The sequence below is a fragment of the Lithobates pipiens genome, unplaced genomic scaffold (genome assembly GCF_037356315.1).
Source record: "Lithobates pipiens isolate NorthernLeopardFrog02 unplaced genomic scaffold, aLitPip1_a1.2 Scaffold_18, whole genome shotgun sequence".
In the NCBI taxonomy this organism is placed as follows: Eukaryota; Metazoa; Chordata; class Amphibia; order Anura; family Ranidae; genus Lithobates; species Lithobates pipiens.
Genome location: NW_027507758.1, coordinates 92,500,218 through 92,525,723, shown reverse-complemented (window position 1 = coordinate 92,525,723; position 25,506 = coordinate 92,500,218). Strand labels below are relative to the sequence as shown.

At 45.7% G+C, this 25,506-nt stretch overlaps 3 protein-coding genes across 11 annotated transcripts in view; 1 reads left to right on the top strand and 2 right to left on the bottom strand.

Annotated features, from left to right (window-relative positions):
* The window catches only part of MACROD2 (mono-ADP ribosylhydrolase 2), a 3,459,957-nt gene that overhangs the window by 2,918,145 nt on the left and 516,306 nt on the right, over window positions 1-25,506 (bottom strand). The window lies entirely within an intron of this gene.
* Window positions 6,650-13,823, top strand: LOC143987291 (P2X purinoceptor 7-like). Of its 3 annotated transcripts, XM_077485917.1 has the most exons (5): window positions 6,652-6,968; window positions 9,306-9,338; window positions 11,330-11,407; window positions 12,579-12,946; window positions 13,540-13,823. In XM_077485917.1, the coding sequence occupies exons 2-5, from the start codon at window positions 9,336-9,338 to the stop codon at window positions 13,727-13,729; spliced, it is 639 nt and encodes a 212-aa protein (XP_077342043.1). In that variant the 5' UTR covers window positions 6,652-6,968; window positions 9,306-9,335; the 3' UTR covers window positions 13,730-13,823. The 3 variants fall into 3 exon arrangements, with proteins under 3 accessions (XP_077342044.1, XP_077342043.1, XP_077342045.1); XM_077485918.1 differs by lacking the exon at window positions 11,330-11,407 and having other exon boundaries at window positions 6,650-6,968; XM_077485919.1 differs by lacking the exons at window positions 6,652-6,968; window positions 9,306-9,338 and adding an exon at window positions 10,091-10,216.
* Window positions 14,359-16,743, bottom strand: LOC143989399 (uncharacterized). The gene has a single exon (XM_077489521.1). It carries the CDS (start codon window positions 16,741-16,743, stop codon window positions 14,389-14,391), a length of 2,355 nt encoding a protein of 784 aa, XP_077345647.1. The 3' UTR covers window positions 14,359-14,388.

Below are 25,506 nucleotides of genomic sequence, written 5' to 3'. Positions count from 1 at the left end.
GCCACCCCTCAGCTGCCATATCTGACAGTGACTCTGATGAAAGTGATCCCTGTGTGGGCTTTGATTTCGCTCTACTGCCTCCTCTGGTCAGAGCTGTTAGAGAGACACTGAACTGGGAAGATTCTGTGGCTGCTCCTTCCAAACAAAGAAAATTCTTTAAGCAATTAAAGAAGGAACGGATTAATTTTCCTTTTATCTCTGAGCTAGGTGAGATTATCACAGATGAATGGGGCAAGGTGGAGAAGAAAAATTCCATGCTATCAAAGGTTTCGAAACTCTATCCTTTCAATGAAAAAGAGGTGAAGCATTTGGAGTCAGCGCCATTAGTAGACGCAGCAGTCATGAGGTTGGTGAAACATGTCACTCTTCCCTTAGAGGATACCGTGTCTTTTAAGGACGTTCTGGACAGACGAATTGATGCTGATTTGAAGAGAGTGTATCTCACAGCAGGAATGGCCTGTAAGCCAGCGCTAGCTCTGGCCGCTATGTCCAAAGCGATGGAGATATGGACAGATAGTGTAGATGAGACACTTAGAAATATCTCTGAAGATACAGCTAAGAGCTCCCCTATCCAAGAGCTTAGGCTGGCCTCCGCCTTTCTTGGGGAGGCCTCTATCGACATTATACGCCTGGTGGCTCGGGTGATGCTTTCTTCTGTTACGGCTAAACGGGCTCTTTGGCTCCGCCCCTGGCTGGCAGACCCAGCCTCTAAACAAGTATGGTGCCGCATCCCCTTTGAAGGGTCCTCCCTTTTCGGCAATAAGTTGGATGAGGCTATTACCCGAGCCACTGGTGGGAAGTCGGGGTTCCTTCCCCAGGACCGGCGTTTGCAAGCCCAGAGAAGGTCTTTTCCAAAGAGACAGTACCAGGAACGAGCCAGGGAAGCTCGCAGTTACAGACCAGGCCGTGAATTTTCCAGGTCCTGGAAATCAAGACAATCCTCTTTCAAAAAATCTACAAAAAGTGATTTGAAGGGAGAGAGGGAACCAACTAAATCCTTTTGAGGTTGGGCCCGCTCAGACAGGGCAGGTGGGGGCTCGTCTTTTCCACTTTCGCCATGTCTGGGCGGCCTCGATCCAAGACTTCTGGACCGTCAAGACCGTCTCCTCAGGTCATGTTTGGACCTTCAAGGAATCTCCCAGACTCAGATGGGTCCCCACCTCTCTCCCGGCCTCAGACGAAAAAAGGCTAATTCTTCTAGCCTACGTGGAATCTTTGTTGGCTCAAGGCGCCATTATCCATGTTCCAGTCATTCAGCGAGGCATGGGAATCTACTCTCCTTTGTTTATGGTCCGGAAAAAGAGCGGGGCCTGGAGGCCGGTCATAGATCTAACTCACTTGAACAGTTTTATCAAAAAAGAAAAATTCAAGATGGAGTCTTTATCCACAATTCAACAATCTGTCCAAGCAGGGGATTGGATGGTCTCCATAGACCTCAAGGACGCCTATTTTCATGTCCCAGTTGCAGTAAATTACCAGCAGTATCTCCGCTTCTCCGTGGGCGAAAGCCATTTTCAATTTACTTGCCTTCCCTTCGGGCTATCAACTTCTCCTCGTGTATTTTCAAAAGTATTGTTGGCAGTGGTAGCTCTTCTGAGAACCAAAGGGATTCGTCTACATCACTACCTAGACGACCTTCTGTTGTTGGCTCAAGACAAGGATCAACTTCTGGTACACAGAGAGCAGGTCATCTTCACCCTACAGGAATTCGGGTGGATCTTGAACTTGGAGAAGAGCCAGCTGGTTCCATCTCAGCGGCTGGTGTTCTTAGGGGCCCTATTCAACACTGTCAGAGGCACCATCTCATTACCAGAAGAGAAGTTGTCAGTGGTCAGGGACAGAATCCGTCCAGCCCTCTCTGCCTCTCATCTCCAGGCTCTCCAGTGCCTGAAAATTATAGGCACTATGGTAGCGACAATCCCGATGGTGAGGTGGTCACAGTGGAGGATGAGGCCCTTTCAGAAGGGTTTCCTTCATCAATGGTCAGGCAGCAAAACCCAGCTGATTCGGATCACCTTATCCATGAGGAATTCCCTTCTGTGGTGGCTCCAACGGGAAAATCTCTGCAACTGCCATTCCATTCTCCCCATCTCATGGGTCACCATAACAACAGATGCCAGCAACAGGGGTTGGGGCGCACACTGTCTGGCGGAAGTGGCTTAGGGCACCTGGATTCTCCCCTCCAGAGGGACGGTGTCGAACATCCTGGAGTTAAGGGCAGCTTTTCAAGCTCTGCTAGCCTTTCGGCATCTGATTTCAGGAGCCTCGGTCTCACTCAGGCTAGACAATACCACAGCAGTGGCGTACATAAAAAGGCAAGGGGGTACCCGAAGTCTATCCCTTCTCCAGGAGGTGGAACCGATCATGACCTGGGCTCAGAGGAACCTGAAGGATCTGACAGCATCTTATGTCCCAGGGATTCAGAACGTTCAGGCAGACTTTCTTTCCCGGATACTTCTGGACAACAACGAGTGGTCTCTCCACGAGGAAGTGTTCAACTGGATCCTGACAATGGGGCTCTCCCCAGAAGTCGACCTGTTTGCCTCCCCTTGCAACAAAAAACTAGAGAAGTATTATTCAAGGTACAGGGATCCTCAAGCCTACGGGGTGGATGCCTTGACAGAGAAATGGTGGTTCCACAAGGCCTATGCCTTTCCCCCAACTCCTATTATTCATCAGTTCCTGAGGAGACTCAGGTCAGAGACAGCAGAAGTGATAGCCATAATTCCCTATTGGCCCAACAGACCCTGGTTTCCGCTTCTGATGCTCCTCAGTGTCAGGGATCCAATTCCTTTACCATCCAGGCCAGACCTTCTGTCTCAAGGGTCGAGATTACATCCTTGCCCGGATCACCTGCGCCTAAAGGCTTGGTTTTTGAAAGGGGACGGTTGAAGGCTTTAGGCTGTCCTGAAGAAGTCATTCCCACTCTTCTTAGTGCTCGAAGAAGCAGTACTAACCGGGTATATGAGAGAATTTGGGCGAAGTTTGCAGATCACTTGTCTTCAAGGTCCAGTTCCTGTAATACCCTGACAGTCCGGGACGTCTTAAGCTTCTTGCAATCAGGATTGGATATCTCCCTTTCGGTTAGTTCTCTCCGGGTCCAGGTTTCAGCAATTTCAGCTTTTTCTGGAGTCGCATGGGCCAATCATCCCTTGGTCCAACAATTCTTCAAAGGAGCAGTCAGGCTTAGGCCACAAAGGAAGCCTAGATTCCCCAAATGGGACCTTCCATTGGTTCTAGATTTCTTCTCTCAACTTGACAGAACGCTCTCAATCAGAGAACTAACCCTTAAAACCTCTTTTCTGGTGGCCATAACTTCGGCGAAGAGAATCTCCGAAATTCAGTCTCTAGGTACAAAGGAACCTTTTTTCACCTTCTTTCCAGATAGGGTGGTCCTAATTCCGATGTTGGGGACAAATCCCAAGGTGACCTCTGTTTTCCATGAAAACCAGGAAATCACTCTTCCTACCTTCAATTCTGCTGGAAGTCAAGATCCACATCCACTCGATTTGGGAGTTACTCTAAAACAATATCTGGATATTACAGCTTCTTTTCGTCAATCTGACTTCCTCTTCGTACTATTCAACGGGAAAAGTAGAGGCGCCAAGGCCTCCGTTAGATCCATCGCTGCTTGGGTGGTTCAGGCAATTCAATGGGCTTATAGAGAGAAGGGCTTGGCTCCTCCTGAGGCGGTTACAGCTCACTCTACCAGAAGTCTCTCAACCTCATGGGCAGCTTCGCGCCACGTTGCACCTGATGTAATCTGCAGAGCGGCCTCCTGGTCTTCTATTCATACTTTCATGTCTCAGTATTGTGTTGAGCCAGCTTCCTTATCCTCTGTTGGTTTTGGTTTGAAAGTCCTGTCGGCCGACAGTGTTAAATAAATCTTTTGTTCAGCATTTTTGCCCACCCGGGTGTGTTTGGCGAGTTATTTCCCACACGTTGCTGCCATGGAGTCTGTCAGGAAAATGGAAAATTCCTATCAAAATACTTACCGTAATTTTCCTTTCCTGATGGACTCCATGGCAGCAGGAGTTCCCTCCCAAATGGCTGGAGTAGGCTAGTTACCGAACACGGCCAGGGGCAGGGAGCAAAGATTTATGGGAGTAGTGTCCTATGGGTAGTGGAGGCGGGACTTAACCCACACGTTGCTGCCATGGAGTCCATCAGGAAAGGAAAATTACGGTACCGTATATACTCGAGTATAAGCCGAGATTTTCAGCCTCTTTTTTGAGGCTGAAAGTGCCCCCCTCGGCTTATACTCGAGTCATCGCTGTCTGCCCGCTCGATCAGCGTGTCGAGCAGACAGACAGCGGCCATTCTGATTCAAAAGCCGCGCCTCCGGCTCCGCCTTCGCCTGTGATAGGCGGAACACTGAATTTCCCAGCAGCCTGTGTTCCGCCTATCACGGGCATCCGCTCATCCTCGTACTACGGACGAGGATGATACGACGTCCGTGATAGGCGGAACACAGGCTGCTGGGAAATTCAGTGTTCCGCCTATCACAGGCGAAGGAGGAGGCGCGGCTTTTGAATTTTACAATGGCCGCCGACGAAGAGGGCACGGGACGGAGGCAAGGCAACGCACGGCACGGGACAGGACAGGACGGGACGGGACGGGACGGGACGAAGGCAAGGCACGACACGGGACGGAGGCTCGGGACAAAGGCTCGGGACAAAGGTAGGCTGGACACACACACACACACACACACACACACACACACACACACACACACACACACACACACACACACACGGATGGAGACACACACACACGGATGGATGGATGGATGGAGACACACACACACACAGGGATGGATGGATGGATGGATACACACACACACAGGGATGGATGGATGGATGGAGACACACACACACAGGGATGGATGGATGGATGGATGGAGACACACACACACAGGGATGGATGGATGGATGGATGGAGACACACACACACAGGGATGGATGGATGGATGGATGGAGACACACACACACAGGGATGGATGGATGGATGGATGGATGGACACACACACACACAGGGATGGATGGACGGACACACAGGGATGGACGGACACACAGGGATGGACGGACACACAGGGATGGACGGACACACACACAGGGATGGACAGGCATGTCTCACCCTCGGCTTATACACGAGTCAATAAGTTTGCCAGTTTTTTTGGGGGTAAATTGGGGGCCTCGGCTTATATTCGGGTCGGCCTATACTCGAGTATATACGGTAAGTATTTTGATAGGAATTTTCCATTTTTTTCCCAAAAAGAAGTGCTTGAAAAATTGCTGCGCAGATACCGTGTGACATAAAAAGTTGCAACAACCACCATTTTATTCCCTTGGTTCTCTGCTAAAAAAAAAAACCCATATATAATGTTTGGGGGTTCCGAGTAACTTTCTAGTAAATAAATTATGATTTTTCACATGTAGGAGAGGAGTGCCAGAATAGGCCCGGTATAGAAGTGGTTAAAAGAGAAGTTTGGCTTTTTTCAGGTCAGTGCTGCATCTGTCTCCTGCCGCTTCTAAGGGTGAGAACTGAGCGAGTAAACACCACTAATCCCTTAGCTCTTAGTGGAGCAGAGACCACCGACTGGAGTGCTGGGCTGTGGAGGGTGTGGGGGCAGCTGGCACAGGCTTTCAGCAGCTTGCCGACAGGCTGAGCCAGGTATCGGCCAGGCTACTGCGTGGATCCCCCACAAGCTTTGGCTGTGCTACTCTTTTAAATCCGGAACTAAGGGCATCACCAAAGCAACCATTTAAGCAGACTTTATCCTTTATCATTGATGTCATGGTTACATGGTTTGTATGAAGGGACAGGTATTGTATGTTTGAGTTTGATGTAGTTGGGAGTACTTTTCATATGTGGTGCATCTAAGTAGATTGTAAGTTAATTTGTAGAGGATTTGAATAAAGGAGACACTGAAAAAAGTAGAAATGAGGGATCCCCTGTATAAGAAAGACATTATACTTGCCTTTCCTGTCTCCAATTGTTATGTTTTAAGATGTATGGTGAATTGAGACTCATATTCATTCAACACACCACACCAATCCTAGCACTTGGCCCGTGCCCAGGAATCCAACAGAGGAGTCTCCAGGTATCGCAGATCTCGAAGATAGCAAAGAGCAGCAGCAGGACAGGTAAAGATAATATCTCTTCTTTACATTGGAACAATCTTTTCTATATTTATATTTTTGGGAGAGGGTAACTATAAAATATAGAACTAACTTTTTAATGTTTTAAATTGATAAAACACACAACCAAAAGAAAATTATAGGGAAAAAAAATAAATAAAAGATGTTAAACACACATCTAAACCTAAAACACAAATAAAATATACAGTATTTTGAAAAGGTATAGTCCTACCCCTTGAAATTGTCCACATTTTGGCATGTTAGAAACCAGTAAACATACATTTATTTTATTGGGATTTTATGTGATAGACCAAAACAAAGTAGCACATAATTGTGAAGTGGAAGGAAAATGACAAATGGTTTTCAAATTTTGTTTACAAATAAATATCTGAAAAGTGTGCAGTGCATTTGTATTCAGACCTCTTAAAGTGGTTTTCCAGCCAAAATGTGACTTTTTAAATAAAAATAACCTATCATACACTTATCATACACAAGCTTAAAGCATTCTAGTAAAGTTAGTCTGTAATCAAAGGTCCGTTTTGTTAGGTTATTACAGCATTTTGTAACTTTATAAACTTGCAGCAGACTGTGGCCATCTTAGGTGTGGGCATCTGAAGCCAGACAGCATTTCTTCCTGGATCTCAGCCTTGCAAATCTCGCACATGCTCAGTGCTGCACAAGCAGTGAAATATGTTTCAGGTCAGGTTTCCATAGCAACGGCAGTGCCAGAGGAAGTTGCCGCCCCTTAGCTATGCAAACCCTTCCTCGCCTCCTCCCTCCAGGAACCAGGAAATATACTGCATTTATAACAGACACCAGCAGCAAAAGGTAAGTAAATATACTAATTGTAAACTAAATAATTTGCTTCTGTGCAGACATATCTACATAACAAGAGATATAAAGCTTGTTATATATGTATCTTGATATGTGTGTATATGTATATATTTATATAGATATATATGTATCTTGTTATGTGTATGTATATATCTATATAGATATATCTATATCTCTTGTTATATATGCATCGAGAGAGAGAGAGAGTGTGTGTATATCTTGTTATATATGTTTCTCATTATGTGTGTGTGTCTATATATGTGTGTGTGTGTGTATATCTACACCCAGCGTCTTTTTTCTGTACAGCTTTTCATTAAAAAAATAAAAACAAATAATCTCAGCAACAAAATTCATTTATGCATCTTATTCTAGATGTACTGAAAATATACAAACTGAGCATATTAATTAATGGGGGGTGGGGGGTGGTGTGTTATGGTGTTAGATGGGATGGTGGGAGTTTTACCAAAAACTGTAAATTTACAACTATTTGCACAAACAACTTTCTCTATGTTATATAGATATATAATCACGTTAAAATTCATTAAAGCGGGAGTCCGCCGGGACTCTGCATTTTTTTTTTTTAAAAAGCCAGCAGCTACAAATACTGCAGCTGCTGACTTTTAAAATAGTGACATTTACCTGTCCAGCTCGCCCGCGATGTCGGCACCCGAAGCCGATCGCTAGATCGTCTCTCGGGTGCTGCCGCCGCCATCTTGGGTATGGGAATCAGGAAATGGAGCCTTTCGGCTTCATTTCCCGGTTCCCTACTGCGCATGCACGAGTCGCGCTGCGCAATAAGGACGGTCCCCGCTGTCTCTGGGATCTGTGCGTTTCCCAGCAGGCAGCAGGGCACTTGCAGAAAGGGGCAGAGAGCGCTATCCCGGAAGTGGGTGCAGATACCTGTACTGTACAGGTATCTGCACCCCCCTCCCCCCGAAAGGTGCCAATTGTGGTGCCGGACGGGGGGGAGGGTTCCGATGAGCAGAAGGTCCACTTTAGGGTGGACCTCCGCTTTAAATATTCATAGAGTATTATCTATGTGCATTGGTTCCCTTTGCTTGATTTTTTTTTTTTTTTTGGGGGGGATGGGGTGGTCCACCTTGCAAACTCACTCCACCCACACAACATCGTTTGATCGCCACTTCGCTCACCCATTGACTGACTGCCAGTCCCGCACTTACCCCATCCATGTCACGGCTACAGTGGCTTACCCCTGCATCTCCCCCGAGTCCTGGTGTTTGCTTCTCATCATGGCCAATCAGGTCTTAGTTAGGACTCCCACCCAGTTGTGTCTCAGGACCCTTTGCCCATGATTGACCAGGAGGAAATCAGTGTCACAATCAGGATTTTAAATTTGCTAATGTCACACAAGTGGCTGGGCTTTGAGCACGGTGCTCTCTGCGCCATTGTCACTCTTTCTTGAAGCCTATTAGAGCCCATGGCTCTAATCAAATGCTTACAAAAATAAACAACCCCCTGATTGTAATCCATGCATCCATCAACCTGCATGTAGATATAGGGGCATGGATAGGGGGTGCGGTGCGTGTCACCAGTATGGACCATTTGTTATGTGTGTGTTAAAATCCCTACTTCATATTTGAGTTTTTAATGGTACAGATTTCTGAAAGGCAACAGTTACGCAAATAACCACTATTTACAACCAAGGTATGCAGAATACCATCTCTTTATGCTCAACACATTGAACCTTCAAACAGATGGGCTACAGCAGCAGAAGGGCACACTGGGTGCCACTCCAGTCATCTAAGTACATGATGATATTGAGGCTGCAATTGTAACAGGATCACCAAATTTTGTCAATAGAAGATTGAAAAAATGTTGACTGGTCTAATGAGTCTCATTTTATGTTGTAACAAGCAGATGGCAGGGTCTTAAATTTGCATTAAAAAAAAATGAAAGCATGAATCAATCCATCCTGCCTTCTATCACTGGTTCAGGCTGGTGGTGGTGTAACGGTGTGGGCAATATTTTTCTTGCCACACTTTGGGCCACCTAACTACCAATTGAGTATGGTTTAATCACCACGGCCTACCTGAGTATTGTTGCTGACCATGTCCATCCCTTTATGGCTACAGTGTTCTCATCTTTTTATGGCTCCTCCCAGTTCTACACTCAAAACGATGCTATGAAAGCTGTACATAATAAAGTGTCCAGTATGTATTTATATATCTATACAAACACGTTTTTGTTTTATTATATATGTGTTGCTATACATATATACATTTTTTTAATAACTATACAAATTATAATTTTATTTAGTTCTCATTTAACCTAATTTTCATGTGATCTAATAATATTTTTTTTTATTCTTAGATATAACAGGTCTTACTGATCAAAAAAATAATGGTAAGTAACTTTTTAAATTTAAATAAAAAAATTACAATGTTAATAATGTAAAAGTTACATGTCTGTACTTCGTATTTTAGTCATGCATGAGCTTGTTTGGCTGGGCTTCTCTCATTTTCAGCTGGTCTGAAGTTCGCTCTCTGCTGATAACACACAGATCAGTCCAGGCACCGTGTCATCCCGACTCAAAGACTGGATGCGCCCGGTGCTTGGACTGCGAGCCCTCTCAGCCTCTAAGCAAACCACTCCCCTGCCACAGCTTAGTGCTCCATTGAGCATGGAGGAATAGAGCGGAGAGCCGCCGACTGACAGGCAGCAGATCTCTGCTTGGCTTTGTTATCACAGATCCCCCTTGGCGATGTTTGATCGTTATATTCTCAGTGCAGAGACGCTGGTGGACAGATGCAGCATCGGTCACATACTCCATCCACCTCGGTAAATATACCGTATATACTCGAGTATAAGCCGAGATTTTCAGCCTCTTTTTTGAGGCTGAAAGTGCCCCCCTCGGCTTATACTCGAGTCATCGCCGTCTGCCTGCCCGATCAGCGTATCGAGCAGACAGACGGCGGCCATTCTACCTTTCAAAATTGCGCCTCCGCCTGTGATAGGCGGAACACTCAATTTCCCAGCAGTCAGTGTTCCGCCTATCACGGACATCCGCTCATCCTCGTACTACAGACGAGGGTGAGAGGATGTCCGTGATAGGCGGAACACAGACTGCTGGGAAATTGAGTGTTCCGCCTATCACAGGCGGAGGCGCGGCTTTTGAAAGGTAGAATGGCCGCCGAGGCGCCGATGAAGAGCGGGACGGAGGAGGCACGGGAACGGAGGAGGCACGGGACAGAGGAGGCACGGGACAGAGGCTCGGGACACAGGTAGGCTGCACGGACACACACACAGGGATGGATGGATGGACACACACACAGGGATGGATGGACACACACACACACACACACAGGGATGGATGGATGGACACACACACACACAGGGATGGATGGATGGACGGACACACACAGGGATGGACGGACACACAGGGATGGACGGACACACAGGGATGGACAGCCATGTCTCACCCTCGGCTTATACACGAGTCAATAAGTTTTACAGTTTTTTTGGGGTAAATTGGGGGCCTCGGCTTATATTCGGGTCGGCCTATACTCGAGTATATACGGTAATGTTTAAAAAAAAATAAAAAACACCACAATTCTCTTTTAATTTTTTTATTCACTGTGTGCGAAAAAAAATAAACGTAAAGTCCGCAGCTACAAATACAGTAGCTGTTGACTTTTAATCTATGGACACTTACGTGTCCAGTGAGCCCACAATGTCTTTTCTGATCAGCTGTTGGTAGCTGCCGCCACCATGACTAGTATCAGAAAATGGCATTGAATCCATTTGGATTCACAGTCATATCCCTAATGTGCATATCGTTCTGCACTCTCCAAATGTAATGGGGGCAAAGAAGGAGGGGGGTTCTAACGTTTGACGTACCAAAGCTCGGCTATGACAGATGGAAGTGTAAATATGTACCTGTCAAAAAAAACAGTTGTGGGAAGGCAGAGTGTAGCTATAACTCCAATTGGAGCCTTGCAACTTCACAGCTAGTTCCCCAATGTGCATGGTTTAAGCATGTTGCGCTTTGACAATGGAAATGTTTCAGGTAAAGGAGGAGGGGGGGGAGACAAACCTTTTGGATGGACCATTTCTCGTGCCAACGTTGACTGTGACGTGTGGTCAAAGAAGCAAGACAGTTAAACTGTTTGATTTAAATAGCCCTCATTTTTTTGACGTAGGCATCTAAGGGATGGGGTAGGTGAGAATGCAGGAGGACATGGGATAAGGGGGGGGTCATTTTCTGAAGGCATTCCTGTAGGCATTCGAAGTGCAATCTCTAAAATGTGTGTGTTTGTCCATAAATAATTAAAAAATTGACAATGCTCTTGAAAAGTAGAAAATATCTTTTAATGTAAAAACTTTTTTTATTAAAGGATGATGCGATACTGACTCAGATTGAAGTTGAAACCCCCTCTGTTAGCAGTTTTAGCAACTCTACGTGGGAGGAGAGAGTAAGCATTAATAGAAATAGCTTGATGTATCTGTATCATGAAGTATGTGTAATTATACAATGAATTAAAAAAATGAACCATGATGAATTAATATCAAACGTTATTTATTTAACCGGTTCCCGACCAGCGCACGCTGTTGTAAGTCGGCAGAATGGCACAGGCAGGTATATTGGCGTACAGGTACGTCAAATCTTTAATGCCTCCCTGCCATCACGCGCTAGCCTGCTGGTCAAGACCCCCGTGAATCTGGTCGCGGGTCCCGCGGACTCAATCGCCGCGGGCATACCCGCGATCGTCTCACGGGGCGGCTGAATGGAGAAATGCCGTTGTAAACAGCATTTCCCCGTTCTGCCTAGCAACAAGTGATGCTGATCTCTGCTCCATGTGATTGGAGCAGAGATGAGTGTTCACTAAATGAAAGCCTAGCCCCCCACAGTTAGTAACACACCCCTAGGTAAACACTTAACCCCTTCACTGCCAGTGTCATTTACACAGGAATCACTGCATTTATATAGCAGTGACTGCTGTATAAATGACAATGGTCCCCAAAATGTGTCAAAAATGTCCGATGTGTCCGCCATAATGTCGCAGTATCAATCAAAATCTCTGATCGCCGCCATTATTAGTAAAAAAAAAAAAAAATTAATAAAAATGCCATAAAACTCTACCCTATTTTGTAAAGGCTATAACTTTTGCTCAAACCAATTGATAAATCGCTTATTGCGTTTTTTTTTTTACCAAAGAGATGTAGAAGAATACGTATCGACCTAAAGGTCAAAAATAATGCGTTTTTTTTTTAAATTGTTGCTCTATTTTTGCTTATAGCACAAACAATAAAAACCGCAGGGGTGATCAAATACCACCAAAAGAAAGCTCTATTTGTGGGAAAAAAAAAGGACACCAATTTTGTTTGGGAGCCACGTAGCATGACCGCGCAAATGTCAGTTAAAGCGACGCAGTGCCGAATCACAAAAAGTGGTCTGGTCTTTGACCAGCAAAATGGTCCGAGGCTGAAGTGGTTACATTATAAAAAAAAAAGTAATCTTTATTTAATACATTTTTGCCAAACAAGAATAAATATTACATGAAAATTTGTAATAAAATCCATTTTCTTTATTAACCTATAATGATAACTATGTAAAGAACTTTTTTTTTTTGGTTTATGCTACAGAGACAAATGTTGCTTGAGGAACTATGGTCACAATATCCTGAGCCAGAAAACGATCCAGCGTTTCCATGTAATCCATTACAAAAGATTTCCACGCTGCAATCAACAGAAACTCTAGAGGAAGGTGAAACACAACGTCTTGGGAATACGGAATGGTGCAAGTGCAGAAAATGCATTCCAATGCCAACTCCCCTTGAATCTTCGTGCTGCCAGGAAATTAACGAGGTTGTTGGTAGCATACCAGAAGGTGTTGACTGCATTACACTTTCTGAAAGTTTTCAAATTTATTGTGTGAATGAACAAAATGTACGAGTCAATACCATCTGCCTGCATCTGGAGGGTCCCCCCACTGTTGATCCTGACAACAACAGGTATACATTTACATATACAAAAAAAAAAAAAAAAAAAAAACGTGATGTGTTTGAATTATTTGTAAAAAAAAAATTTTTATATTTATATATATATATATATATATATATATAATCTCACACATACATAATTATAAAAGTAGAGTAGCATTCAAATACAGTATATTGTTAACATCACCTGGGGTGGCGACATTCCTAGACTCAAGGACAAAAAAGTGTCATAATATTAAAAGTCAGCAGCTGTAGTCTGTGTAGCTGCTGGCTTTTACATTTCTGGAAAAGGGGGTCAGACCACAGCTTTAAGACACCTTTCACACCACACCGCCGATAGCGTGGGCGGTAAAACGGTGCTATTTTTAGCAGCATTTTACCACCAGATTTGCGGCGCATTTCGGACGCTAGTGGGGCTTTCACACTACAGACAATAGTGCAGCTTCTTTAGGGCGTTTTGCAGGCGCTATTTCTAATGCTATAGCACCTGCAAAACGCCCTGGTGTGAAAGGGGTGTAACAAAATAAAAACTTCCAATATATAGTGAATTTTTTGTTATGCAACTGTAATTAGTGAATTTTTTTTCTCTCTTTTTTTTTTTGAAGACGATTGCGGAAGACAGCTTATAGAACATTTACTGCATGGATCTATGGCTATTTGGGAAAGGGAAACCGGAGAGTCATACCTTCTTGTGCTGTTAATGCTGTACGAAACGCTTTTCCGGATCCCAACGCTTCGTATGTCGGATTCATGTATTCTAACGACTATGAAGCCTCAGAAATGGCCTTAGAGTAACATTCAATTTAAATTGTTATTTTATATATTTTTTTTTTTTACATCATGTTAAAAATGTTATTAAAAAAATAAATAAACTGAATGAGAACATTTATACATTTTTCATGTTTGATTGTATACTTACAAGGTTGTTAGATACCACAAACCTGAAATGGATATCCTAGTTAAAATAAAAAGTATAATATATATTTTTCAATCTTAATTCTATATATAAAAAAAAAAAAGTTTAAAGATAAAAGACAGAGTGTGTGTGTGTGTGATATATATATATATATATATATATATATATATATATATATATATATACACACACACACACATACATATATACATACACACTAAATGTATAGCAATGTTGAATACATATCATTGTCTTACCTTGACCCACTAGTGTTTTCTTTAACAAAATTGTTTCTCTATTTTCTTGTTTTTTTCTTTTAGAAAAATACATTTAATTTGAAGTGAACAAATTGTTGATTCAAGTTTTGTTCGTGTAAACTAAGACTTTATTTTATTTTCAAATCTAAAAATGGGAAAAAAAATAAAAATATTGAGTATCCACAAATCACAATATACGAATATTAATAGTATTTAAATTTAAATTTTATTATATTCAATTTTTGGTTTTATTTTCATATGTAATTTTTCTCACCACTCACTCATTTGCTCACATATGGAAATCTTGTGCGTTGTAGCTCCACAGCAGTGGATTTTGGCGGTCTTTCTTCTGCAGCAATATTTTGTGGCATTAATTTGTTTTTGGATCTCCATGTCGAAAAAACTGTGCCTTCAGTGAGACTGATCATGTCACTTAAAATGGGTATGACATGATGTGAGGACATTTTTTCATAAACGGTTCTCACAATCCATTTTTTGCGGCCATGTGGAAATTCAAGGTTCTTGCGTGCCATTTGCACAGTTTCTCCTGTTTCTAATCGTTTTTCAATTATTGCTGGTTTTCTTGTAACGTTGTGGTTGTGGCATAACACTGCTATTTTAGTCCGTGCCTCCATCGAATCATAGCGATAATGTATTCGTTTCGGTCTGTATTTTAGCATCATGCTGTGGAATGTCTCCAATGGACCAGTCTTGCAAAAGTGTATAAGATGAGGTATGTCCTTAATTATTTGTGCATCCAGAACGATTCTTGATAGTGCGTCATAAGCTTGGCTGCCCTTTACCAACCATTCCACATGTTGGTCATCAATGCTTAGGTCATCATGTTTACACTTGTATTCTGTTTCTCCAATTTTCCAACTGTGCTCATTGATGACATGGTGCATTATTGACTCCCATCTGATTTTAAATTCATGTTCGTCCCCTTTGCAGTTTCGGCTGCACCAATAAAAATGGGTTACAATTGAAGGAATCCATGGCGTCAGGGGCCGGTATGCCTTTTTTTTGGAAATTTGTAAAAGTTTTCTTTTTATATTTTTTACATAGTGCCATATGTCGAATTGGTGAATTATACGTTCATATTCAGGACTTTTCAACAGTTTTCTAATTCCTGTGTGGCGATCTGTGCCTATAATATGCACTTCCAAATTTGCTTCACGGATTCTATCTAAGCATTTTTGGAAGCCGAATTTCTCCATGGCCACAGAGGAAGTGCTCTGAGTCACCTGCACAACTTCCATGTCTACAATTTTTTTAGATCTTTGCTCCATGAACGTGTATGTACAATATTTAGCAGAAAAGCCTGGGCTGTCACATTGTCCATCGCCAACCAGGAATAAGGGTTTGCCAGCTAACATGTTTCTGACCTCTTGCTGATCTTTTCTCCAGTGTAGGTCAATTGCTGGGAAAATAAAGCGTTGTTGTGACAGGTGGAAAGAGGATTTTCCAAACATTGCAATTCCAGTGAAATCACATAATTCTTTGAATTTAGTAAAACTAGATCCAGAGAGAACTATCGATCCTGCAATTAAAATGTTTCCAGCAGCAATATGTTTAATCTTCGGTTGGCTTTGCCACAGCTTACAGCGATGTTTTCCGCCGCATGTGGAAAACACTACTACCATGCTTCCAACCAATTGCTTTTCTAAATTTTTAATTCGGGAACAGCATTCTTTTTCCGGACACCTCATTTTAAATAATAATGCATCAAGGCAGCTTTCAAACACAATATACTTTTTTTCTTTTATAAATTGTAAAGGATGTTCCCATGTTGGTTCTTCGATTTGTTCTATATCATTGTCCTCCAAACTAGTTTCATATTTATCCGGAGTTTCACAGTCAGAGGGCTGATAACTTGAATCATCCTCATATCGGAGTTTACGTTTTCTTCCTGTTAGCACACTTTCACATGGAGAATCTATTGGTGCATTTGTAAGGTTTGGCAAAGGAGAAGGTCTTAAAAAAGATTCACTTTCCTCAGGAGACTGAATAGTTCTCCTGAAACTTGATCCTGATGGTCTACTGCGAGGAGTGGACTCATGTTGTGGTGTTAGATCTTCCTGGGAATATGAATGATCAAGTTGTATGCTACGTTCACTTGCAACTTTAAAATAACTATCTTCGGATTCCAATGATGGAAAATCAAAGATGTCTATTTGTGTACTTGCGTCACATTGTGTTTTGGTGGGAACCATGGAGTGATGGCAACCGCATCTACTCTCACCAGTCTTGAGTGTTGAGGATGTCGATGCTTCACCACTCAAGAGCTCTAATCTAGGCTTTTTGGCAAGTATTTTTTTCCATGCACTCTCTGACACTTGCATTTCAGTTGTTGGTGGAAAAATAGTTGGCACAGCATTAGGCACAAGTTTTTTTTTTAAGCCTTTAAGAATAAAGCTGTTTGGTTCGAAATGCTCAGCACATATTCGGAATCGGTCTGCTCTTTTGTCTTCCAGTATCAAGGGTATCAATTGTTCAACCATTGTGCTGTGCATTCCAGCATTTCTTAGCCACTGTTTGATTTGATCCTGATTTTTGGGAAATGAAAATAATGTAATTGTTGTGCTTCGATTACGACCAGTGCCATAACGACAGGTTTTGATGAGGCAGTTAGGCATATCTAAAAAGGGGTAAATAAAAAAAAAATAAAAAAAAATGAAATAAGTCAAATGTAAAACACATTACAAATAAACGCATTACAAATAAACGCATTATCCATATTTATTTACAACTATATAAAAATGTATGAAAAAAAAAAAAAAAAAAAAAAAATCTGATACGATTAGGTTAGTATTGTTATTGTCCCAATTTTAAATAGCTATAAAAGCACAAAAAAAAAGTTAAAAAGTTATATCAAAAGGTTTTAATAATAGAGATATCTACCAACCGTAAATAAACACCAATGCATGTCTTCAAAATGATTTCTTCTTGTTGATACTCAAATATTATAAGGAGAAAAAAAAAAAACAAAAAAAACACACACACACAATGTAAAGAAAATAAAAATTTTGACAATTATAATATAAGAGCACCTGGATCATAAATCAAAACTGTATTGTCTACAGCTATAAAGACTACATTGCTGTAGTGACTGGATTTTATGACACTTACCTGACCATCAATCGTGCGTTTTAATCTCTAAAAAAACAAAATAGAATTTCTGTAAATGAAGTTGCAATCTTCAAAAAATAATTCGGGAAGAGAAAATATGCATCAGTGCTCGTAACCGTCTATGCTTGCGCAAAACACAAAGTGATCTTTAATGACCCTGGGAGTAAGTAAGAAGGTGAGTGGATTAAACAAAATGTAATTTTTATTCCATAATGGAGAATGATTAGGTCGGGGTGCTCAACCTTTTGAGGAGCGAGGGCCACTTTAGTGACTTGGTAACCAGTCACAGGCCACAATGAGCATAGCAGGCGGATTGCAAGATCTGTGTCCACTCTGCATATGTAGAGCAGACACAGACGCACCTCGCGCTATCCTAAGGGCCCTCCAATCTGCCCAAACAGAAGGGGACACATCTTATTTATTTATGGAAATTGGATTAGAGATAGGCTTCTGTAAGCAGATACAACTCTGTTTACCTCTGCCACTCTATATAGGTGAATGGAGGGTCAGATTGGGTCCTCATGAAAAACAGACAGGCAGACCCGAACTAATACTGTGAAAGGGGCCTAAGGCCGCTTTCACACGGATGCACGGCTCTTTTCTTGCATCTCAACTGACCTTGATCTTCACTTCTTCCTCAGGATTCCTGCAGCTGGTTGCTGCTGTCCCCCAGGTGGTTATAACTGGTGGCTGCTGCTGGCTGTCCTCAAGGGCTGGTACTTCGGACAGGTGCTGGAACTGCTGGCTGTTACCGCTGTTGGTTAATGCCAGCTGATACCACTGACTGGTACTTGTACTGCTGGCTGTTACTGATGGTTGGCTCTGGTACCAACGTTCCAATGCATTAGTGTGACAGAAATCAGAAGCATGCGGCTGCTGTAGATAGCAGAACTGATGCTTCCTGTCACAGGCGGGAGTACATTTGGTATCACTCCGCCTGTGAAGGAGTTGGCACTATACAGGAAACATCGGCTCTGCTTCCTTTAAGAACAGCTCAGTTCTTTGCGCTGATGCTCAGAGATGGCGGGTCAAGGATCAGCGATCTGGGCATGCTGACCCACCATCTCAGAGCAAGACATGGCGTGCCACATCAGAGGACCAGCAGTTGGGCAACCCTCGATTAGGTAATTCAGCATGTGTCAAAAAAAAAAAAAAAGCAGCCACGCAGTAAGCGATTGGTTTGCACAAAAGTAGTAGCGTTTACAAACTAAGGGATGTTTTTATGGCATTTTTATTTATTTTATTTTATTAAAGTAATGGTGGCTATCAGCGATTTGTGTGACTGAAACATTATAGTGGACACATCAGAGATTTTTGAGACATTTTTGGGAACATAGTCATTTATACAGCAATCCCAGCTATATAAATGCAGTGATTCCTGTGTAAATGACACTGGCGGTGAAGGGGTTAAGCAGTGGGTAGCAGTGTAGGGGTTAAGTCTTCCTAGGGGTGTGTTACTAACTGTTGGGGGCTGGGCTTTAATTTAGTGAACATTGATCTCTGCTCCAATCACATGGAGCAGAGATCAGTGTGACTAGTTGCTAGGCAGAATGGGGAGATGCTGTTTACAACGGCATTTCCTCATTCAGCCGCCCCGTGAAACAATCGCAGGTATGCCTGCGAGACCTGCAACCGGACTCGTAGGGGTCCCGGCCAGCACACCACCGTGCTCGCGATGGCAGGGCGGCAAATTTAAAGGGACGTAGTTACGCACATTTGCCTGCTCATGCCATTCTGCCGACGTACGCTGGTCGTGAACCGGTTAGGCATCTTAAAAATTTATTAAATATGCAATTAAATGTACAGAATAAAAAAAAAAAAACAATATTTGTAAAAAGCCTTTTTTTAATTACAGAAGAGGGGAAGAAGGCGAGAGAGATTATATGTCAGTGTAATTGGGGGAAATAAAAGATTAACGTTTTTAGATCTAACTAGTTTCATTATTTTGATAAATAAAGTGAATAGAGCATCTGTCAATAACCACCACAAAAAAAATAAAAAATAAATATATACATTTTCAAACACACTTTTTATTTAAATGTTTCTTAATAAATTTTAATTATTCATCAGTTGTCGCCACACACTTCTGCCATAAATAGTGTCACCAGGTGCACAACAAAGACTAATGTATTTACACCAAAAATATATCTCCACTCTCAGAGATTTTGGTTTGCTTTCTTGTGTGATATAGAAATAATAAATGTATATATTCTTATAGTAACATGAGTGTGAGATACAGACCTTAGATATAATCTGACCTATAACCATTAAAAAAAAAAAAAAAAAGACCACACATAAATGTATGAGAATATAGAATTTTATTTGTATGTTAAATTTATTAAATATGCAATTAAATGTACAGAATAAAAAACAATATTTGTAAAAAGCCTTTTTATAATTACAGAAGAGGGGAAGGCGGCGAGAGAGAGAGAGAGACAGAGGCGAGAGAGAGACAGAGGCGAGAGAGAGACAGAGGCGGAGAGAGAGAGACAGAGGCGAGAGAGAGAGAGACAGAGGCGAGAGAGAGAGAGAGACAGAGGCGAGAGACAGAGGCGAGAGAGAGAGACAGAGGCGAGAGACAGAGGAGAGAGAGAGAGAGAGAGAGAGAGAGAGAGAGACAGAGGCGAGAGACAGAGGCGAGAGACAGAGGCGAGAGAGAGAGACAGAGGGAGAGAGACAGGAGGAGAGAGAGAGAGAGAGAGAGACAGAGGCGAAGAGAGACAGAGGCGAGAGAGAGACAGAGGCGAGAGAGAGAGAGAGACAGAGGCGAGAGAGAGAGAGAGACAGAGGCGAGAGAGAGAGAGAGACAGAGGCGAGAGAGAGAGAGAGAGACAGAGGCGAGAGAGAGAGAGAGAGACAGAGGCGAGAGAGAGAGAGAGAGACAGAGGCGAGAGAGAGAGAGAGAGGCGAGAGAGAGAGACAGAGGCGAGAGAGAGAGACAGAGGCGAGAGAGAGACAGAGGCGAGAGAGAGACAGAGGCGAGAGAGAGAGAGAGACAGAGGCGAGAGAGAGAGAGAGAGACAGAGGCGAGAGAGAGAGAGAGAAGACAGAGGCGAGAGAGAGAGAGAGGAGAGAGACAGAGGCGAGAGAGAGAGAGAGAGAGACAGAGGCGAGAGAGAGAGAGAGAGAGACAGAGGCGAGAGAGAGAGAGAGAGAGAGAGAGAGACAGAGGCGAGAGAGAGAGAGAGAGAGGCGAGAGAGAGAGAGAGAGAGAGAGAGACAGAGGCGAGAGAGAGAGAGAGAGACAGAGGCGAGAGAGAGAGAGAGAGAGAGAGACAGAGAGAGACAGAGGCGAGAGAGAGAGAGAGACAGAGGCGAGAGAGGAGAGAGAGAGAGAGACAGAGGCGAGAGAGAGAGAGAGAGAGAGAGACAGAGGCGAGAGAGAGAGAGAGACAGAGGCGAGAGAGAGACAGAGGCGAGAGAGAGAGAGAGAGAGACAGAGGCGAGAGAGAGACAGAGACAGAGGCGAGAGAGAGAGAGACAGAGGCGAGAGAGAGACAGAGACAGAGGCGAGAGAGAGAGAGAGAGACAGAGACAGAGGCGAGAGAGAGAGAGAGACAGAGACAGAGGCGAGAGAGAGAGAGACAGAGACAGAGGCGAGAGAGAGAGAGACAGAGACAGAGGCGAGAGAGAGAGACAGAGGCGAGAGAGAGAGAGACAGAGACAGAGGCGAGAGAGAGAGAGACAGAGGCGAGAGAGAGAGACAGAGACAGAGGCGAGAGAGAGAGAGACAGAGGCGAGAGAGAGAGACAGAGACAGAGGCGAGAGAGAGAGACAGAGGCGAGAGAGAGAGAGACAGAGAGAGAGAGAGACAGAGGAGAGAGAGAGACAGAGGCGAGAGAGAGAGAGACAGAGACAGAGGCGAGAGAGAGAGAGACAGAGGCGAGAGAGAGAGAGACAGAGACAGAGGCGAGAGAGAGACAGAGACAGAGGAGAGAGAGAGACAGAGGAGAGAGAGAGACAGAGAGAGAGAGAGACAGAGGCGAGAGAGAGAGACAGAGGCGAGAGAGAGAGAGAGAGAGAGAGACAGAGGCGAGAGAGAGACAGAGGCGAGAGAGAGACAGAGGCGAGAGAGAGACAGAGGCGAGAGAGAGACAGAGGCGAGAGAGAGACAGAGGCGAGAGAGACAGAGGCGAGAGAGACAGAGGCGAGAGAGACAGAGGCGAGAGAGACAGAGGCGAGAGAGACAGAGGCGAGAGAGACAGAGGCGAGAGAGACAGAGGCGAGAGAGACAGAGGCGAGAGAGAGAGAGAGAGAGACAGAGGCGAGAGAGAGAGACAGAGGCGAGAGAGAGAGACAGAGACAGAGGCGAGAGAGAGAGAGAGAGACAGAGACAGAGAGACAGAGACAGAGGCGAGAGAGAGACAGAGGCGAGAGAGAGAGAGAGAGAGACAGAGGCGAGAGAGAGACAGAGGCGAGAGAGAGAGAGACAGAGGGCGAGAGACAGAGACAGAGGCGAGAGAGAGAAAGAGACAGAGGCGAGAGAGAGAGAGACAGAGACAGAGGCGAGAGAGAGAGAGACAGAGACAGAGGCGAGAGAGAGAGAGACAGAGGCGAGAGAGAGAGAGACAGAGACAGAGGCGAGAGAGAGAGAGACAGAGACAGAGGCGAGAGAGAGAGAGACAGAGGCGAGAGAGAGAGACAGAGACAGAGGCGAGAGAGAGAGACAGAGGCGAGAGAGAGAGGGAGAGAGACAGAGGAGAGAGAGAGACAGAGGAGAGAGAGAGACAGAGGCGAGAGAGAGAGAGGCAGAGACAGAGGCGAGAGAGAGAGAGACAGAGGAGAGAGAGAGACAGAGGAGAGAGAGAGACAGAGGAGAGAGACAGAGGAGAGAGAGAGACAGAGGCGAGAGAGAGAGACAGAGGCGAGAGAGAGAGAGAGAGAGAGAGACAGAGGGAGAGAGAGAGACAGAGGCGAGAGAGAGACAGAGGCGAGAGAGAGACAGAGGCGAGAGAGAGACAGAGGCGAGAGAGACAGAGGCGAGAGAGACAGAGGCGAGAGAGACAGAGGCGAGAGAGACAGAGGCGAGAGAGACAGAGGCGAGAGAGAGAGAGAGAGAGAGACAGAGGCGAGAGAGAGAGACAGAGGCGAGAGAGAGAGACAGAGACAGAGGCGAGAGAGAGAGAGAGAGAGAGACAGAGACAGAGAGAGGCGAGAGAGACAGAGACAGAGGCAGAGGCGAGAGAGAGACAGAGCGAGAGAGAGAGACAGAGACAGAGGCGAGAGAGAGACAGAGACAGAGGCGAGAGAGAGAGACAGAGGCGAGAGGCGAGAGAGAGAGAGAGAGAGAGAGAGAGAGAGAGGCGAGAGAGAGAGAGACAGAGGCGAGAGAGAGAGAGACAGAGGCGAGAGAGAAGAGAGAGAGAGAGAGACAGAGGCGAGAGAGAGAGAGAGACAGAGGCGAGAGAGAGAGAGAGACAGAGGCGAGAGGGAGAGAGAGAGAGACAGAGGCGAGAGAGAAGAGGCGAGAGAGAGAGAGAGAGAGAGAGACAGAGGCGAGAGAGAGAGAGAGACAGAGGCGAGAGAGAGAGAGAGAGACAGAGGCGAGAGAGAGAGAGAGAGACAGAGGCGAGAGAGAAGAGAGAGAGAGACAGAGGCGAGAGAGAGAGAGAGAGAGAGAGACAGAGGCGAGAGAGAGAGAGAGAGAGAGAGACAGAGGCGAGAGAGAGAGAGAGAGAGAGAGAGAGAGACAGAGGCGAGAGAGAGAGAGAGAGAGAGAGACAGAGGCGAGAGAGAGAGAGAGACAGAGGCGAGAGAGAGAGAGAGAGAGAGAGAGACAGAGGCGAGAGAGAGAGAGAGAGAGAGAGACAGAGCGACAGAGGAGAGAGAGAGAGAGAGAGAGAGAGACAGAGCGAGAGAGAGACAGAGGCGAGAGAGAGAGAGAGAGAGAGAGACAGAGGCGAGAGAGAGACAGAGGCGAGAGAGAGAGAGAGAGACAGAGGCGAGAGAGAGACAGAGGCGAGAGAGAGACAGAGACAGAGGCGAGAGAGAGAGAGACAGAGACAGAGGCGAGAGAGAGAGAGAGACAGAGGCGAGAGAGAGAGAGACAGAGACAGAGGCGAGAGAGAGAGAGACAGAGGCGAGAGAGAGAGAGACAGAGACAGAGGCGAGAGAGAGAGACAGAGGCGAGAGAGAGAGAGAGAGACAGAGGAGAGAGAGAGACAGAGGAGAGAGAGAGACAGAGGAGAGAGAGAGACAGAGGAGAGAGAGAGACAGAGGCGAGAGAGAGAGACAGAGACAGAGGCGAGAGAGAGAGAGAGACAGAGACAGAGGCGAGAGAGAGAGAGACAGAGACAGAGGCGAGAGAGACAGAGACAGAGGCGAGAGAGAGACAGAGACAGAGGAGAGAGAGAGACAGAGGAGAGAGAGAGACAGAGGAGAGAGAGAGACAGAGGCGAGAGAGAGACAGAGGCGAGAGAGAGAGACAGAGGCGAGAGAGAGAGACAGAGGCGAGAGAGAGAGACAGAGGCGAGAGAGAGAGACAGAGACAGAGGCGAGAGAGAGAGAGACAGAGACAGAGACAGAGAGAGGCGACAGAGACAGAGGCAGAGGCGAGAGAGAGACAGAGACAGAGGCGAGAGAGAGAGACAGAGACAGAGGCGAGAGAGAGAGAGAGAGAGAGACAGAGGCGAGAGAGAGACAGAGGCGAGAGAGAGAGAGAGACAGAGGCGAGAGAGAGACAGAGACAGAGGCGAGAGAGAGAGAGACAGAGACAGAGGCGAGAGAGACAGAGACAGAGGCGAGAGAGAGACAGAGACAGAGGAGAGAGAGAGACAGAGGAGAGAGAGAGACAGAGGAGAGAGAGAGACAGAGGCGAGAGAGAGACAGAGGCGAGAGAGAGAGACAGAGGCGAGAGAGAGAGACAGAGGCGAGAGAGAGAGAGAGAGAGAGAGAGACAGAGAGAGAGAGAGACAGAGGCGAGAGAGACAGAGGCGAGAGAGACAGAGGCGAGAGAGACAGAGGCGAGAGAGACAGAGGCGAGAGAGACAGAGGCGAGAGAGAGAGAGAGAGACAGAGGCGAGAGAGAGAGACAGAGGCGAGAGAGAGAGACAGAGACAGAGGGAGAGAGAGAGAGACAGAGACAGAGACAGAGAGAGGCGAGAGAGACAGAGACAGAGGCAGAGGCGAGAGAGAGACAGAGACAGAGGCGAGAGAGAGAGACAGAGACAGAGGCGAGAGAGAGAGAGAGAGAGAGACAGAGGCGAGAGAGAGAGAGAGACAGAGGCGAGAGAGAGAGAGAGACAGAGGCGAGAGAGAGAGAGACAGAGACAGAGGCGAGAGAGAGAGAGACAGAGGCGAGAGAGAGAGAGACAGAGGCGAGAGAGAGAGAGAGACAGAGACAGAGGCGAGAGAGAGAGAGACAGAGGCGAGAGAGAGAGAGACAGAGACAGAGGCGAGAGAGAGAGAGACAGAGGCGAGAGAGAGAGAGACAGGGGCGAGAGAGAGAGAGACAGGGGCGAGAGAGAGAGAGACAGGGGCGAGAGAGACAGAGACAGGGGCGAGAGAGACAGAGGCGAGAGAGAGAGAGAGACAGAGGCGAGAGAGAGAGAGAGACAGAGGCGAGAGAGAGAGACAGAGGCGAGAGAGAGAGAGACAGAGACAGAGAGAGGCGGAGAGAGACAGAGACAGAGGCAGAGGCGAGAGAGAGACAGAGACAGAGGCGAGAGAGAGAGACAGAGACAGAGGCGAGAGAGAGAGAGAGAGAGAGAGACAGAGGCGAGAGAGAGAGAGAGACAGAGGCGAGAGAGAGAGAGAGACAGAGGCGAGAGAGAGAGAGAGAGACAGAGGCGAGAGAGAGAGAGAGAGAGAGACAGAGCGAGAGAGAGAGAGAGAGAGAGACAGAGGCGAGAGAGAGAGAGAGACAGAGACAGAGGCGAGAGAGAGAGAGACAGAGGCGAGAGAGAGAGAGACAGAGACAGAGGCGAGAGAGAGAGAGACAGAGGCGAGAGAGAGAGAGAGACAGAGGCGAGAGAGAGAGAAGACAAGACAGGGGCGAGAGAGAGAGAGACAGGGGCGAGAGAGAGAAGAGAGACAGGGGCGAGAGAGACAGAGGCGAGAGAGAGAGAGACAGAGGCGAGAGAGAGAGAAAGAGAGAGACACAAGAGGCGAGAGAGAGAGAGGAGCGCGAGAGAGGGGCGCGCGAGAGAGAGAGGGGCGCGCGAGAGAGAGAGGGGGCGCGCGAGAGAGAGAGGGGCGCGCGAGAGAGAGGGGCGCGGAGGAGAGAGAGAGGCGCGCGCGCGAGGAGAGAGAGGGGGAGAGGGGGGGGGGGA